The sequence below is a fragment of the Uloborus diversus genome, chromosome 3 (genome assembly GCF_026930045.1).
Source record: "Uloborus diversus isolate 005 chromosome 3, Udiv.v.3.1, whole genome shotgun sequence".
Taxonomy (NCBI): domain Eukaryota; kingdom Metazoa; phylum Arthropoda; class Arachnida; order Araneae; family Uloboridae; genus Uloborus; species Uloborus diversus.
This window is the reverse complement of record NC_072733.1, coordinates 186,159,696-186,178,840: the sequence shown is the minus strand read 5'-3', so window position 1 is coordinate 186,178,840 and position 19,145 is coordinate 186,159,696. Positions and strand designations below refer to the sequence as shown.

Sequence of the window (19,145 nt, the reverse complement as noted above, 5' to 3'; positions counted from 1 at the left end):
TAACATTATAGCATTTTTTTCTTCCGGAAAAATTTGTACACACATTAGAGGCGGGCAATGTCGTTCTTTTTAATGATTTGTTCATCAGAGGTTCGTTCATTCTTTTGATCCGTTCATTTAACTCGTTCATTTGAACGACTTCGTTCATTTTTAAAAAAGTTGTTGCAGGAGATCTCTTTGCACGACATACTCACGTACATATGAAATGTTTCATTAGATCAGTAATATTCTTTGAAGGAAAAATTAGTAAAATCACATCTAAAAGTAAGAAAATATGCCTAAGAAAAATGAATGAAAAAAACTTTATTCAGGTTTAGAGGTATAAAGCAATTATAGTTCATTTCTCAGTTACCGAATGCTAAGATAGGTTTCCCATTCCAAAAATCACAGGTTCCATTTCAGCAAGTAACAAAATTAAGTTATTAAATTTTACTACTATATGAAAAATAAACAAACTCTTTGTGATGTCACAAAATTTGCAAAATTGAACTTACGTGAAATAGTGCACTAATTCTAAATAGAAATATATCTCCAAGTGGTCACAGGCGAAAATAAAACAAAAACTAATTTTGAATGTATACATTCAGTTACATTTTTAAAAATATAATTCACGAAATAAATAAAAGAGAACTGCAAAAAAAGAAAAAAAAAGAAACAGACTGTAGTATAAAACACGAGAATAGAGAAATGTTTATTAAAACTACGTACGTTAAATATACATAAACTTAACAAAAATATTGTTTCATAAAACGTCTGCTTTTTAAATGAAAACTAGCGTAAGTTGTTGAAACTGACCTTCCCCCCAAAAAAAAACATTGTCAACCATGACATCTACCCCAAAAAAAAGAGGTACGTTCCTTCAAATATTTTTTTCCAGCTACAGCACTGTATACGTACATGTAGTATTACCAATAGCGAAAAAAGTAACAACACATATATTGGTAACCAATTTTATTTAAAAAAAAGAGAGACTCACCTAAATATTAGGGAATTCTAAAATTATTATTTCACAGCACCAACCAGAACAGAAGAAAAAAAAACCGCAACACTTTTTTAAATGGTAGAAAAATGAGACAGTATTAATCCTATTAAAAATCTCTGGATATTAAATGTAAAATAAGCAACTTGGAAATCGTCAAGTTAAAAATAAAGCCAAACCAATATAGGGCGAGATCCCACTAGGCTTGACCTACCCTCGTCGAGTTTCCTAAAATTGTTACCATAGATGAAGAGTAATAGTTGTTACTAAAACGTGAAAGTAGGAATTTCAACCTCTTTCACCTGAACTAATCGGGGTTTCCAGGGGTTGAAAGGTGCCTAAAAACGAGTAATTTACCCTCATCGAGTTTCCGAAAATCGTTATCATAAACGAAGAGTAAAAGACGGAAGTTGTTCGAAGTTTCAATATTGAAACTTTGAATAACGGCAACCCTATGATCGGAGCATTTTTACTTAGGCAACCCTATACAAATCGATTTTGTAACATTTTTACCAACATTTTTTTATAATACTTATGTAGAAACTCGTTGAGGGTAAATTACTGATTTTTTGGGCATCTTTTAGCCCCTTACAACCCTGGTTAGGGACCGGAAAAAGGTAGGCTACCTTACTTCAACGTTTTCTTTACAGCGTTTACTCTTCATTTATGACAGCAATTTTTGCAAACTCGATGAGGGTAAATTACTCATTTTTGGGCACTTTTCAGCCTCTGGCAACATTGATTAGTTCAGACGCAACAGGTAGACAACCATACTTTACGTTTTATTTATAGCTTTTACTCTTCATTTATGACAACAATTTCCGGAAACTCGATGAGGGGCAGATTATCTCCCTCATTGAAAACCTTTTATCCCCTGACAACCCTGATTAGGGAGCCAAAAAAAAAAGGTAGGCAACCTTAGTTTAGCGTTTTATTTCCATCTTTTACTCTTTTTTTATGATAATGATTTTCGGAAACTCGATGAGGGTAAATTACTCATTTTTAGGCACATTTCAACCCCTGCCAACCCCGATTAGTTCACTTGAAAGAGGTAGAAATTCTTACTTTCAAGTTTTATTTACAACTTTTACTCTTCATATATGGTCACAATTTTAGGAAACTCGATGAGGGTAGGTCAAACCTAGACCAATATGGATGGTAATTGATAGCAGGGATGTTATAGAAGACAAAAGGATCGCTAGAAAAGTGATTAAAGGTATCTTTAGAAACAATTTTGGCGACAGAAAGCGTGGGTAGGATTTTAGCAGGTTTGTGGACAGAAAGTGGAAATTTCAAACATTTTGTTAGTAACCCAAACAAAAAAACATTTCTAGTGTATACATTGAAAAATTGCTAATGAACTGCAACGGTTAAAGAAAAATTATAAATAAAGCAGAAAGTAAAAAAGTTTGACATGAATAATTATATTGTAATGCACTGAGAAAAAGGAAACTTGAGGATGATTAAGAGTTTAAAAATTGAAGCTGAATGTAGTTCAAAAATAAAAAGCGATTATTGTCACAAGTGTATCAATTCAGTGCTCCAAACTGCTCACCGTTCAAAAGAACAGTCGTTCATATTTTAGGTGAACGAACGGATTCGTTCATTTAAAGGATTCGTTCTTTTTGACCCGTTCGTTCATGAACGACACATCCCCAACACACATACACATAGCAGGATTTTGAGGCGCAACAGCGATATGGCTACATATATTCAACATTCCAGCACTCTGTTTATAAAATTAACTAAAAGAATAATTTTTAGGAACTGGGACAGCTTGCAATATTTGTGGCATACAATAATGAAGATTATTGTAATAATATCCTTTTTCTTAAAGTAGAATTACGTCTCAGATGCGTCAAAGAACCTATAATGTTAACTGAAATGAATAACACTTCCTGACGTTATTGTATTCCACGGATTAAAGTTAACGCAAAATTATCATAACTGAAAATCATTTAATTAGCATGTCAAAGGGCTTAAAATGTTTCCAAAAAAGACAGAACTTAGAAGTGCATTAAAATCACAAAAACAAAACAATATCTGCAATAACCGCAGATTTTCCATTGGGTTCAAATCAGATGACATATTGAACGCAATTATTTAACACGCCGTGCAAATGTTAAAAGCTAAGCGTAACATTTAAAAATGAGTCAATGTCTTATGACCTCGAAAACATCGTTTTATTCACGTTTTTTGTTAGCTATGCAGCATTTTTAAACGTGTTATAAAGAATAAAAATAATAAATAATGCGATATCTAAATGTAATTAATAATTTGTTTTTTAATCAAGTTGAACTTTTCTAACATTTTCATTTCGTTTAGCAATGCCATTATACAGAATCGTGCTTAGAGGGATGCGGTAATAAGTTAGAAAACTGTAGTATATACGGTGATCTGCAAGTTTGTGATGATAACTCTGCAATATAGTTAGACATGTTTAGGGTTGACCGGGGCACGTTTACGCGGATGTTTTTCAGTGAATTTTCTAATTTTTATGTTTTAACTTAGGAAATTTTAGACATTGCGGTTTTATGAAGCAGTTAATGGAGTTAAAATTGGTATATTCAGTTGTTGCGCAGCTTGTGTTTTTAACCACTAAAAAAAATATTTTTGAGTCCAAGTCGGTTGCGTAAACTTGCCCCGCTCACGGGGCATGTTTACGCATATTTATTTTGACACTTAACGTGGTTCTGTTAGTGTTTTGAACATAATGTACTACCATCGCTAAAATAAAGCAAATTTATTACAGACTGAATAGTGTATAAAGTTAAAGCTGAAGGGACATGAAGACAGCACTATATGATTGTAAGCTATAAGATACGAATGTGTAACTTAACTCAAAATTAAATGGTAATTTTCAAAACTAAATAGCTGGAAAATACTAAAAATGTTTGAGACAGTTTGGAGCGAAAAAAATGTCAAGGGCACGTTTAAGTAAGACACAGTAAAAACGATCGTAAAGGTGTTCCGACGTTCAATGCGTAAACTCTCTCCGTCACTAAGTTTGGATTTATTTTTAACGTGCAAAAAAATTTAATAACATTTCAGTTCACACAAATACAATTCTCAAAAAAGGAAATAATTCTGCTAATTTTTACATATTTGTTTTTTCTTAACTAAGTGTTATTTATTCACAATAAGCTTCAAAACGTTTAACACAAAATTTACTCAACTTTGCAGAAAACAGATTATTCTTCCTGCATGCTGGACCGAAGCTAGACTAATGCTCAAAAACTTGTGAGAATATTTGCAAGGGATTACATCAATCGATTATGACTATTGGCTCTCTAGTTATAATTCGTTTTGAAAAAAAGACACTGCGTAAACGTGCCCCGGTCTACGCTACTGCGTTGAGAAGTGGACTGTGATTTACTGCTGACAAGAAAGAAGAGCACAAATGAGACTCTGTTTTTCAGATTTCAGTTTCCTGACTCCAGGAAAACGGTTAAACATTGCACTGATAGCTCGACACAACATCAGCTCTCATTGAAGGAAAAAGACATTATACAATTTCTTTTTTCCTATTACTTAGTTATTTATTTTTTTAAAGGAACATTTAATTTTGATATTTTTTGCCACTCAGTTAAACGCTTTAAACCAATTAAATGAGTTTCGTTTTATTCGTCATGATTCTATTATTGACAAATAGCTGATTTCGGCGATCAGATGGATCGCCGTTTTTCACGCGTCGTTTTTTACGTCAAGAAGTCGCTTTTTGCAGCTTCTTGTGGTAAAAATAGTGGGAAGTTACGTATTTGAAAAACGTCACTGTTTTTATGGAAAATATTTTTGTGAGAGTTTGTTTAATTTTTAATCAGGAAGATTTTCTTTTAAACACATTTAATTATTTCCTATCGCATGTGATAGCTTTTTTTCCTTACAATTTCCAAAGAAAACTTTATGACGAGACATAGTCTGAATATATAGATTCATACACTAATTATTTTGTTTTCATAACTTTAAAATTTGTGACATAAACAAGGAAAAAATCGTTTGCAATTTGCTAAATAAAAAAAAATCTTTAATTTCGTTGTTTCAATTTTAAAATTATCTTTTCCTTTAGTAACCAAAAATTTCGATAATACAATTGGATCTCTGCTTAACGACGCTCTATTTAACGACCTTTTCTATTTAAAGACGACTTTTTTACCGTCCCGGATGCTCCACTGTAGTTTTAAAAGCATTCTATTTAAGGACGCATTCTACGTAAGAACGATTTTTTGTGGTCGCTTGAAAGTCGTTAAATAGAGAGCCAACTCTACTTAATTAGTCTATTAAGTAGCACTTTGATCTTATTTGATTTCTCCCCCTTGCTTTGTTAAATGTTTCAACAGTTTCAAATATTCTGACGAAGTTCACTGCGTGATGTTTGAGGTAGCTAGTGCAGTGGAGGAAAAGCTAACGCTCTATACCGGGGGCAACAACATTCACTTCAGTACCAGTTTCTCACACTGTTTTTCACAAACTTGGGTTGGCTTGAGATTACTTCGTGGGTAAATCTCAATTCCACTCATGGATCATTCAAGAATAACTCCCCACTCTTAGTGCCGTTCAATAAAACGAGATGTTTCCTTGACTCGGTTTTGGGTACACAACATTTTCTCTCCAATCTGGAACCTAGAGAAGTAACTCACGATGCGAATAGAAATTGTTAAAACAGCAGCTTTAGCACCGGGATTAGAGCCCAGGACCTTTTGGGTGCGAGCCAAATACGTATTCACTGGGTTACTAGTCAAGCAAGCAGTATTTTACAACTCTATTTTATATATTCAGTAAATTACCGCCCACTAGCCAGGGCTAAAGCAGAAATACATGAAATACACCGCCAGCTCAGTCATTTCCAGCCGAGGACTGCAATTTCGTGCTTATTAGCACTCATCAGCCCGGCATAGGAAAGTGACTTTTCTCCGCACGCACCCCACCTCTTAGCCGTAGGCCTTAGGTTCCACCGCCCGGGGGGTCCGCGTAGCGGGCCCCCCGCACGGCTGAGTGCGGCGGTCGATACTATAGGAAAGTGACTGAGCTGGAGATGGAAAACCTCTTAAGTAAGCCAAGAGGGCCAAACAAACTGGTAGCTGATTAAGCATGGTATATTTATTAAATTACCGCCACTACTAGTGGGCGGTAATTTAATAAATATACCATGCCTAGTGGCGATAATTTACTGAATATACCATGCCTTGCCTTCGAGTTGAACCGAACCATTGCTTCGGTCACTCGTCTGGTCTGTGCTAATTCTATATTAGCTACCAGTTTGTTTGGCCCTCAGTCACTTTCCTATGCCGGGCTGATGAGTGTTAATAAGCACGAAACTGCAGTCCTCGGCTGGAAATGACTGAGCTGGTGGTGTATTTCATCTATTTTATATATTTTCTAAATGTTGGACAATTGATAGTAAAGAGTAACATTTTCTTTCAGATGCATTGATAAAGACCACGAAGGTGACAGAATGGACGATAAATCATGGCGGATACCTTTCCCTCTTATTTGGAGGATTTATTTTATTTGGATGCGCCTTAGCTTATATCATCGCTGTATCCAGAGGAAATGTTGATCCATTTCTTCCTTTAATTAGGTAAGTTTGCTATATTACGACGAACTTTTCTGGAGCATATTTCACAAACTTGACTTGGAAAAACTGATTGCAAAATTTTCCTTTGTTTTTAATGACGAGCAACTAGTCATATTGTATTATATTGATGATCGTTTGCACATAACTTACTAAACCAATTCTTTAAAAGAAAGTTCTATAAAAACGGTATCTATAAAACTAGAAAAGTCGAAGCATGAAGGATACCTCAAGTTTTCAAGAAGACTAATCTTGACGTCAATCTAAATCCTGCAAACATCATGACGTATTTGTCTATTTACACCAGGTAATGCATGCTTTTTAAATTAATTTTTTCCTTATAATTTTTATTGAAAGGGTCTTTTTTATTGTGAGAATTGCATTACTTTTTTTACGGCCAAAAGGTATTTCTGAGACATAAAATACACAAAAGCATTCACCTGTTATGAGGTCAACAAACAAAGCTTTCCTTTTCGACATTGTATAAACTCGTGTTGCATTTGTATTTTTGCTTTATGAAGTGCATGTCCTTTTGTTAACAGATGCTCTCATAACACCATTACACAGTCCATGTCGATTAAAGCAGGTGAAGAAAACATTTGCCTTCATAATCATGGAAGTTTTTGCATTTAACAAATGTTAATATTCAAAAACTAGTGAGACAGACCCAATTTACAAACCTATTTTTCTTTTTTGCCCCCCCCCCCCAAAAAAAAAAGAAAAAATCCTGGCCCGAGATACAGCACGTCAAGGATGGCAACCTGAGTTGGGTGACATTTCTCTTGAGATTTTCAACAAAACTTCTGCTTTATACCCGGAACGGTGCACTATATTTACTTGCGGTTTTTTGCTTGAAAAAACAAGGATTCTATCGTCAAAGCAATATGCACCATTTGGAAATATAAGCTCAAATTTTATTGTAATTAAAAAGAAATTTAATCTATAAAGTTTTGAATATTAAGGAATTTAGCTATTTTTCCGAAATAGCTAATCAAAAAAAAAAAAAAAATGTTTTTATCATTATCAATGAGTACTACAATCTCAGAAATAGGAGAGCTTCCTCTTTTGAGTTTAATTGGTTTAGATACATTTGAAAAAGAATGGTTTTTTCAGGCACTGTATATAACAATGTAGATTTTAAAATTCAAAACTGTATTTAGTAGCAAGTGACCAGAACACATTTTTAATTTAGTTATATAGCAATCGTTTCCTTTTTAATTCGCAGCTTCATCCAGAAATTTAAATTATTTAAAAAAAATTTAAATTTTATTTAAAAATGAAAACATGAACGTAGTCTTTGGCCGCTTTGCCTGCTGAAACCATAATGCCGACATTTGTCTCCGTACGCAACCTTTTAGCTTAGTGCCAAAAAAATGTTTTCAAAAAAATTAAAATCCCGGATAAAATAGCGACTTAAAATGAAAATTTAGCTACATAATTAAATTAAAACTGTCTTCTGACCATTTGCTACAAAACAAAATTTTGAATTTTCATGTATACCTTTACATCCTGAAAAATCCTTATTTTTTTAAATGCGTCTTAAACAAGTTTAACTCAAACGTGAAAGCTCTCCTCTTCAGTAAATGTAGTGCTCAATAGTACTAATCAACAACAAAAATAAAATAAATAAATAAAAATTTTGAAATTGGCGGTTTTGAGAAAAGATTAAAAAATAATTTGAATGTTTTTTTTTTTTCAGAAGGCCCTAACAGAAAAAAAAATGAACATATTTCCAAATAGGGCATATTGTTTAAAGAAAAAATGTATTACTTTTCAAAAAAAGAAAGAAAACAAAAGAACAACAAAATATTCTGCACCGTACCGGAAATAAAGTAGTTTAAAAAAAAATTCTCGAAAATCGCAAATGAGAAATGGAGCTCAGGCTGTTATCTTTGGAGTACTGTATATCGGGCCAGGAGTTTTTATAAGAAAAATAAAACTATTCCAGTAACTTACTTTTTTATGAATTCCCAACATGTCTTGAATACAAAAACTGGTGTGACTTTAAAGGTATCCCCCCTGCCTAGATTGACATGGGCGATAGCAGTATTTTTTTCTAAAGTCATGCAATCATGAATGTAAGGAAAAAATCAATTTTATACAGGTTTCTTCGATAGTGCAAAAAGGTTTTGAACTTCTGACAATTTTGCTTCGTAATATTTAAGTAAAAGTATAGGGTAGATCGGGGCACCTTTACACATGGGGCACGTTTACGCAGTGTCCTTTTTTCAAAATGTATTATAACTGGAGAGCCAACAGTCATAACATATTGATGCTGCTCCCTAGCAAATAGGCTCACACATTTTTGGGCATCAGTAGAGCTTCGGTCTAGCATGCAGGAAGAATAATATGTTTTTTACCAAGTCGAGTAAATTTTGAAGTTGAACGGTTTGAAGTTTATTGTAAATAAATAATACTTAGTTAAAAAGGAACAAATATATAAAAATTAGCAAAATTTTATCTTTTTTTTTAAGAATTATATTTGTATGAACTGCAATGTTATTAAATATTTTTGCACGTTAAAAATAAATCCAAAGTTGGTGACGGGGCAATTTTACGCGTTGACGTCTGAGCACCTTCAAGCACGTTCTTACTGTGCCTTTGATCCTAAACGTGCCATGAGGCTTTTTTCGCTCCGAACTGTTTCAAACCTTTTAGTATTTTCAGGCAATTTAGTTTTGAAAATCTCCATTTAATTTTTAATTGAGTTACAAATTCGTTTCTTATAGCTTACAATCATGTAGTGCTCTCTTTATGCCCCTTCAGGTTTTACTTTATACACTACTCAGTCTGTAATAAATTTGATTTATTTTAACGATGGTAAGACATTATGTTCAAAACACTAACAGAACTGCGTCAGGCGTCAAAAGAAATATGCGTAACCGTGCCCCGTGTCCGGGGCAAGTTTACGCAGCCGACTTGGTCTCAAAAAAATTTTTTTTAACGATTAAAAACACAAACTGAGCAACAACTGAATATACCAATTTTGACTCCATGAAATGCTTCATAAAACCGCAGTGTCTAAAATATCTTAAGTTAAAACATAAAATGTGGAAAATTCATTGAAAAAAATCCTCGTAAATGTGCCCCGGTCTTCCCTACAACGTAATTGAAGAGTATAGTTCTTAAAAATTAAAATTAATAGTATAATTGCCATTGAAGTCAATACAGTCTAAAATAATAGTAATTTTAAGTCGCAAGTGAGGATTAATAAGTGAAAACAGAGCAGCGAGAGAGATTATCGCCGCAAATGAAATTCAACCAATACAGGGAAATGTCTAACAAATACCTATCCAAGTTACACTGATTGGAATAAAACTTGGCACATCGATAGAACCCTCAAAAATATAGAACCAGTGTTTTTTTTTTTTTTTTTTTTGAGCAATCACGATTGCTTATTCCTTTCATTTGACTGTTTTGATGTCCTATCATTTTATTTTCCCGCCAGCGCCCTCTGCAGCATCAACGTCGACCGGCTCCTCACGATGCTGCTCCTCTAGCGAAAACCTTCTCCAGATTGCATCCATATCCTTCGCACACGCTCATACATACACAACTACACACACACGCACACACACACACACATATATAGATTATATATATATATATATATATATATATATATATATATATTATACACGCACATGCACACACATACACAAACACATACACACACAAACACATGCACACATACAGACACCTACACATACGCAGACATACCCCTTACACACAAACACACACACATACCCCCGCACACAAACAAACACGCCTAAATACACACACACACACTCGTGATTGCGAAAATCATAATTTGAATTCACGATGAAAAAATTCAATTTTTTTTTTAAATATCGGCAACAAACACCTTTAACGGAGTGAAATTTACCCTTTAATATTGGATGATTGGAAAATATACAATATATTCTTTTATTTTAAATTTCAACTACAAAAATTCAAATATTGGTTGACAATTTGAAAAAACTAAGTAAACTAACGGTGACAAGTTTCAGGACTTTTCTGAAAATACTTTTTATAGGAGCAAATTATCCGTTGCAATCTTACCCCGTCGTGTGGCTATGCATATGAGCAATTCCATGTCAGAAAAATCGCCTTCTTGATCTTACCATTTCCGATTTCAATAAAATTTGGCATGAAGGACACATAGGACAAGATAAAAAGTTCGGCTAATTTTTATATTCTGTTTTGAAAATTGTTCGAAATATAAGTAAGTAAAAAAATTCAAAATGTGCGGAAAAAATTAAAAGTGTGTTCTTACAAATGACTGTAACTTCTGACCTAGTTAAAGTAGAATGAAAGCTCAGAAAATATTATAAAGCTAAAAAATAGAACTTTCTATTGACATAAAACATGACCTTTTAATGATAGATTTAAAGTTTTGGGGTCATTTACGTGACGGGGGTAATATTACGAAGGATGGTTTACCCCAATTTATAGATTTTTCAGAAAAATCGTAAAACACGCCAACTTTAGTTTGTTTAGTTTTTTCAAATTTTTAATCATTATTTGAATTTTTGTAATTAAAATTTAAAATAAAAAACTATATTTTACCCTTAATTTCCAATTATCCAATATTTAGGAGTAAATTTCACCCCATTAAAGTGTCTGTTGCTTATAAAAAATAATAATAAAAAAAAACCATCACGGGTTCAATTTTTTTAACAGTTCTAACGATGTGAAAAGTTTTATTCTAATCGGTGATTCACACTTGGGTAGGGTTACTTGCAAGAAAACTCGTCTCCTGCTTGGTAAGCTGAGATAATTTGAGTACTTTTGATCGTACTAAGACGTCAGAATCAAAGCATTAGATAGGTTTTCATACAAATATCACTGAAAATAAAGTAAACTTAAATTAAATACGAGGGTTATTATTTGAGGATACATTTTTAAAAATCAAATGTCATTACATTTAATTGACCTCAGTAAGATTTTTGAGCAATCAAGAATTGCTTATTGTTTTCGGTTGACCGTTGAATAACGTTCGTCCTTCGATTTTATTTTTCTATGCTTATAATGCAGGCGGCCATGTGCCTCGGAATCGAATTATTTTTCACGACCTTCTCGACTTTACACAATAGTTCTTAAGCGAAAATAGTATCCCGCACACAACATGCATCAACCGGCACATAAAATCCAGCATTCAACACATAACATACAGCCCCAGGCATTCATTTGAATTTAGAAATGTTGAATTTAAATTATGGTTGCGGTAAAAGCTATTAGTAGAAGCAAGAAACCGAACGAGTAGGACCCTATCGCGATTTGTGATTGCGAAAAACATAGTTTGAATTCAAAAACTTAAAACTCTAACTAATTAAGTTTATTATTACTATTATTAATTTGCACTTCAAATAAATTTTTATAGTTAATATATAGCTCAGACGATTCTTAAACACGTATCAGTTCTTATTAAATATAGTAGAAATTCCTTGGCGTAAGTTATGTACTTTATACACAAACCTTTTATGCCTTTCTCTGAAAATACCAATTGTGAACTTGTCAACTTCAAAATTCAATTTTTTACATAAAATGCTTTATTTTGGGAAAACTCATAGAAAATTTTTATTTTAATATTTACTTTTAAATCATTACTGTTCTCAAACTAACCATTTATAGTTTTGTTCAATTAACTTTTTTTTAAAATGCCTAAAATTTAGAGTTGAAATGAGAATACGACGTTGTATATTATCGTTATTTCCAAGAAAAAGTACTTTTATACAAATTTAGAGTAAAACAGTATACTTCATGAAGAGAAAAAATATTTTTCTGACAATTAGGTTCCATATACTAGTTTATGTAAAAATATGCAAAACTTTTTCTGAACCTTAGCTAAATATTTTGTTATGTTTTTCATCGCACTGAAAATTTGAAGTTCTTAACATTTATTTTTCTTTTCTTTCATTTTATATTCTACATTTGAACCCATTAAACCAAGATCTTCGTGGAATTGTACAAAACGTATGCAACTATTTTGAAATTTCAGGATTTTCAGCAATTTTAAAAGTTATCGGCAGCAAACAGCTAAATTTTATTTTAAAATGCATCTCGTTTTAATTGAAATTTTAAAACCTATGCTCTAAAAGCAGTGCTTCTTTTTTTTTCATCTAATCAATTCTTTCATTCACATTTGTAATATGAAACAATATTAATATTAATTTTTTCCACATTATTATAACTTACAAACAACGGATAAATCACGTCTGCGCTTCAAGTTAACAGTGCTTCTGCTGAAAAAATCGGTTTTATGAGTTCTATTATTGCCCATACATAGTAAATGGGCCTGTAGATTGAAGTTTATATTGCGTTATTGATCTCAGTCAGAAATCCAAGTATGTTGTTATTGCTTAAACCACTCGAGTGTCAAAGCTCTAGTTGGCAATGCTACCCGGCATGAGACAGAAAGGTACCACTTCCGTTTTGCAGAGCACCACTGAGCTGGAAGTCCGATTTAGCTCTGAAAGCACACGATCGATGGAAGCACTATCTATAAACATTTCAATCATTTTAATCCAAACCGGAGGCTGAACAACATCCGGTTCAACACTTCAGAGGCACTGATTTGGAATGGAAAGTTGGAGGACTTTGTGGACCACGGCGTATTAAACGTGCTCAAGTCACCCTTAGTGAGCCCAGAGCGTCTTTGACCGGCTACCATCGAAGACGGAACCAAGACTAACAATTTTTATGTATGACTTAGGATCTACGCTTGCCAATCCCGTTTGTCTATAGATAACTTCAAAGCTCTCTTTCTCAATGCTTGACAAAACTTGAAACTTTTTAACCGTAATAAATAATTACATTTTTTAAATTTTTCCTGTTGACAGAACGTGAGGCATTTAATTTTTTTTTTTTTTTGACAGAACAAGGCACAATAATTAATATGCGATGTGCCACGTACTTATACAAATACAAATATGACGACCAGCAACATGCTCTGGGCCCAGCTAGGCTGGTCCTAGTCAATTTATTGGTCCTCAATGAAGATCAATGGCCCTCTTAAAGTTATCCACCTCCTTGCTCATTACCACCTCTTCCGGTAAGCTGTTCCAAGTGCCAAGTGTTTCCTAATTTCCAGGTTAGCCTGAGATTTGAATAGCTTGAAACAATGACCCCTCGTTCTGCATTCCGTGCAAAAATTAACTTCCTATTTATGTGATAGTTGCCAACTGACGTAAGCAGCACTATGCGTTGAGCATATGATTATGTCTATGCATGACTATGCTATGAGCAGCACTATGATTATGTGACAAAAGCGTGTTATGTGCGTGTCATGTCTTTCCAGCGCAGTGGTTTGTAAATTATTTATTCAATATTAGTTTCGCTTTTTTTGATCTATCCATTCATTTAATGCCTTTAAGATCCAATCATCATTCATTCAAACAGGATCGTTTAATATGATCACTTTTATTCTTAATGATCCGATCTTTTATTTAAAATATCCGTCACACATTTCAACTAACCCATCAATTAGTAGCTGTCATTTTAATTTACAGGATCAGGGTTCTCATATTACTCTTTTAAAGATTTGGTCATACATTTGGAATTAGTATCAATCTTGTTTGCTGAAAACATTGACTAATCTTTTCATTATTCAACTCTTCTCTTTTTAGTGACGCTGCTGGTTCTCCCCCTCAAAATGGTCTTTTTGGGACATTTGTTTGCTTGGGAGGCATGTTTGGTGAGTGTTTAGATTGTTTACTAAGTATTATTATATAAAGGTATTCATCTTTTGACTATCATAAATCTATAGATCCTCCATTAAAAATATAATTAAAATAAGTTTAAGGTTTACATAGTCTGTTAATTTTAAGTAGTTAATACAATGAAATGTTTTCTCTGTACTGAAGAATTTTACTCCCGACCATTATTGTTAAACGAAATTCATTGTTTTCAGAACATTTATCAGGAACACTTATTTGGTGAGAGAAAAGGGTTAAAATGACAAAACAGAAATGCAAGTGCTCACTATTGCTTTAAGTCCATCGCTCATACACTTTTACATCATCTGAATGCGAGCATAAGCCACAAAGTATTTTCTACTTTCAGTTTGGCCCTTAATGTGTTGCCTAAATAGTAACGAAATAGAGGTTCTTAGGAAGTCCACCAGCGTACACCCAGGGCTTATGTAAAATTATAGCCATAAGTTCAGTTGATTAAGTTGCTTGATTTTATTAGATTACGTAAATTCTCCTAATGGTACTCCAAGTGACTAATGTTACTGTTCATTGTTCAACCTAGTTGTAAAAAAGTCAATTAACATTTTTGTCTTTACAGGTGTAGCGTTTATGGTTCAGAGGTATATGATTGTTCTGGAAATTAATCGTGAAAAAAGTAGCCTAGTGACTTTAGTGAACAAGCTTAGTCTTGTAGTTGGTGTCCTCTCTATGATTGGAATCACCTTAGTTACCGGATATCCAGTCAACTTTTACCGTAACAGAGATATCTGGGTAAGCTGCTAAAGATGTATATCCACTAAGTTGTATTTGAGCATTTCAGTACCGTTTTTCTTCACTATTTCTTATTTAGATATTTAGAATAGCATGCATTTTTAAGACAACTGCTAAAAACTATTTATACCTTACATTCAGTAAATTACCGCCCATTAGCCAGGGCTAAGGCAGAAATACATGGCCAGCTCAGTCATTTCCAGCCGAGTTCTGTTTCATCAAGACTGCAGTTTCGTGCTTATTAGCACTCATCAGCCCGGCATAGGAAAGTGACTAAACTGGAGATGGAAAACCTCCTAAAGAAGTCAAGAGTGCCAAAATAAATTAGATAAGAGTCTCCGCCTTTCAGTGCCACATTCGAAAGCAAAAGCCTGTGATTCAAGGTCGAGGACAAACGAAACAGTTGACACGTAAAGGGCACTGGACAGTCTAGTGTACTCTGGAAACGATATCGAATTGTTCGTGCGGACACCGATTATTGTGCTATAGTTCGTATACTTTGTGATATGGTGGTAGACGTGGCACTACGTCCCTTAGCGCTATGCGCACAATGTGCGTCTCTTCTCGTAAAATGGTGCGCCGATACATTTACATACACACATATTACGATCAGTCGATTCTTCCTCCACCCTCTGATCCCATATTCGGATTATAATGACTTAGCTACGTCCCACGCAATGACTGATTTCTCGGGCGGAAAAAACCACAATTTTCGTATGCAGTGATTCTCCCTCGGTCGAACTTTCTCCTAAGCATACTAAAGCTGCACACGATACAAATCACACAAAATTCGAAACGTGTGCCAAAACGACAATTTTTTCTGTCTGTATATTGTTTGCGGAGTGCGCTGCAGTCCCACATGATGTATGATTGCGCTAAAATTGAATCATTTGCATGTCTCAACCTGTTGTATGTATGGTACAAACTTCATACGGATTAAATTACTCCTTTATATTGTTGCATTTTTTATTGCCAGCAGTATATATATATATATATATATATATATATATATATATATATATATATATATATATATATATATATATATATATATATATATATATATATATATATAAACATTTACATATTTTACTGATACAATTTTCTTTTTAGAGAAAAGAAAAATAGTGCGTGTCGTCAAGACACACGATAGAAGTGAAACTTTTGGGGGATTATTACAGGAAACAGTTTTTAATTATCAATCAATCACTTTTGAGTAACATAGATTGTTTATCATTCATTTATTTACATAAAATTTCATACATGAGTCGCTGTGCATCATCTTCTTAGTTCTTAAGAAGACATTATGCTTACGGGTTATGAAAGTAAAATAAGTAATTGTTCCATGAAGTGTGGTTTCTTGGATTTTGAACTGTTACTTCACCCGCACGTTTTCTCTCAAGCCACGCTCTTATCCTCTCCGTCACTGACTTTGGCATATTCCCAGCAAAATTGTATATTTTAGTGAAGAAAATCCATTATAAACAACGAGAACACTAAGAAATACTCGAAATGCGTTGGTTAAACACACGTGTTTCAATTGATACTCTGTTGATAACCAACAGCTGTACTCAATCTGAACGCAGTACGCACAACCACGGACAACGAGAAAGAAAGAACGCGAAAAGGGAGCATGTGTGACTTTTCGTTACACAAAAACAAAAACTGCCGTCAAATAAAAAGGTTACGGATCAGAATTTCAAAACCCTCTGATAAAAAGTTTCGTTTCAAAAACTTTTAACTGCCATATTTTAAAAATTCCAAAACTGAAATGCAAATATGAAAGTAAAAATGTCTCATTTGTGGAAACAGATTGAGCAAAACTAAAAGAATTATAAATTTTTTGCAAGCAAACTGCAGTTTTATTGTTTTCACGGGACATTCATACACTCTAAAGCATATTTATGTTCATTCAATTAAACAAATTTTGATGAAAAAAAAGGAGCAATTTTCTATTTTTGTGTGTGATGCAAATGTGTGTGTTTGTGTGTGTTTCACTCAATTAACAATGGGTGAAGGGAAGTTTTTAAAATGCTTGCTTAATGCTGAAAGCTGCAGGCAATGTTCGCATTATTAATATCCATTAACTCAATTATAGGGACGTGCATAATGCGTTTCTTTTTTTTCAGCTCATGGATGTTGGACTGCCGCACATGATTGGTGGAGTTATGCTGTTTGCGTTGGGATTACTTTATATAGCATTCCAATGTGTTCTTACACTTTTCCTCAGGACAAAAGGAGATTCGACACTATTCATTCGAGTTGTAATCCTCTTCATCTGCACGGCAGCATTTGTTTATCGTATCCTTTTAATGTAGTTCTTATGTCTATATTTCTTTAAAAAGTATTAATTGAAATTCGTGCATAGTAAGACTCTGATAACAAGGCGCTCGATCTTGGATAAGTTCATTTAGATTTTGATTGAAAAAGGAGAAATTCTGATATCAGCACAATGCCAGTAATCATTAGTAGCAAAGCAAACCGGTTTTTCTCACTCTTATTTTTGCAACTGGAATCGATGAATTCTTCGCACATTGGATCAGTCTTATCAAAGACGGACTGTATTTAAATTTTTTGTATATATTACTGCGCTGGTGTTCATGGTTCTAAATTTTGACATAATATATTTTTTGCTTAGATTTTTTTCGTAACTTAAAAGGAATTATTGCATAAATTACACAAATTCACAAAAAAAAGTTATGATTTCGTTTTGATTAGTTTTAAAATTGAGTTTTTGTAAAATGAATATTATTCGAAATTAGTTATAAGCATTATTTATGTGCAAAATGTGATACGCGATAATCAGTTAAGTAACTTAATTAGTGGAAATAATTTTTTAAATAAAATCAACACAAACTCTCCCTCCCCCTTACAGATTTTTTTTTCTGCGCTTTATGAGTACATCGTAACATGTCAACGAAAATAATGATGAATGACGTAATGCGCAAAGAATCAGAGTATAATTGCGTTTCTTTTTTTTTTTTTTTTAGACTTATCGTAAGTCTGTGTCAAAGCCTAACTAACGTAAGTCACACTTTTATTATTTTTCACGAGAGCGTAAAAGCGTTAGTGAATTCCATACAAAGGTTTGGACTCGCGCTCTTATAACACTCGTAAATAATTATGAAGCTTTATATATATATACAGTGAAACCTGTGTAAGTTGACCACTTGCGGTGCACTGCTTTAGTGGTCAACTTAGACAAGTGGTCAACTTACAAAGGGTTTGTTATATGATTCACAGCCAAATTTGGTGCATATTGGTGGTCAAGATAGATAGGTGATCAACTTACAAGGGTGGTCAACTTTACAGGTTTTACTGTATATATATATATATATATATATATATATATATATATATATATATATATATATATATATATATAGAATTACGTTGTTATGGCCCAATGAGGAATAGAATTATATGCAATGAAGAAATAACCTGAAAATAGCTGCTTTTTACTTACTGTAGTCTGGCTCTGAGGTACAGAATTGAAAATTTTTAAATATCCTACTGCTCATCACCCAACTTTTTTTTAAAATAAGTTCTGCAATTGACTATTGCTTCAATAAAAACGTACCAAAAAAAAAAAAAAATCAAATTCTAAAAGTTCAAAGGCAGATAAATGCAGTTATGTAAAGCTCTGTATTGTATAAATCTTGTTGTAGATGAGCGTTTAAGTTTAAATTTATATCATCTAACAGAGAACATTTGTATAATTTAGGATGGTTTTAATAAAAAGGACGGACAATATTCAGGATCTATATTGACTTAAAAAGCAGTTCAAGAAAAAATACAAAGGTAATACAAAATTAAGTTTTCACTTTGAAGCCAAATTTAAGGAAACCTTATACTTACTTTTCGGGAAGACAGCTTAATGGCTCATTCAACTGTAATAGAATTTGATAGAATCGAATAAGATCAACTGTATCTAACAATCACTCAGTCAGAAATTTCTTTTGTCCCTCCCAGAAAGACATTTCTCGCTACGCTATTTGTTGATAGAATTCGATCAAATCGAAGAAAATCGAGTTGAGATTAATAAAAATCATTTTTTTTTCTGTGACATTTTTTTTTTCTTCTCAAACTGTGTTGTAACTTTATGTATAAGTCATAACACAACTGCTCA

At 33.2% G+C, this 19,145-nt stretch overlaps 1 protein-coding gene across 1 annotated transcript in view; it reads left to right on the top strand.

Moving 5' to 3' along the window:
- The window catches only part of LOC129219333 (uncharacterized), a 60,319-nt gene that overhangs the window by 27,917 nt on the left and 13,257 nt on the right, over positions 1-19,145 (top strand). Inside the window, exons 2-5 of the mRNA XM_054853693.1 lie at positions 6,401-6,557; positions 14,180-14,247; positions 14,844-15,016; positions 17,146-17,317. Of these exons, the coding sequence (XP_054709668.1) occupies positions 6,401-6,557; positions 14,180-14,247; positions 14,844-15,016; positions 17,146-17,317 (570 nt within the window). The remainder of the gene's footprint in view (positions 1-6,400; positions 6,558-14,179; positions 14,248-14,843; positions 15,017-17,145; positions 17,318-19,145) is intronic.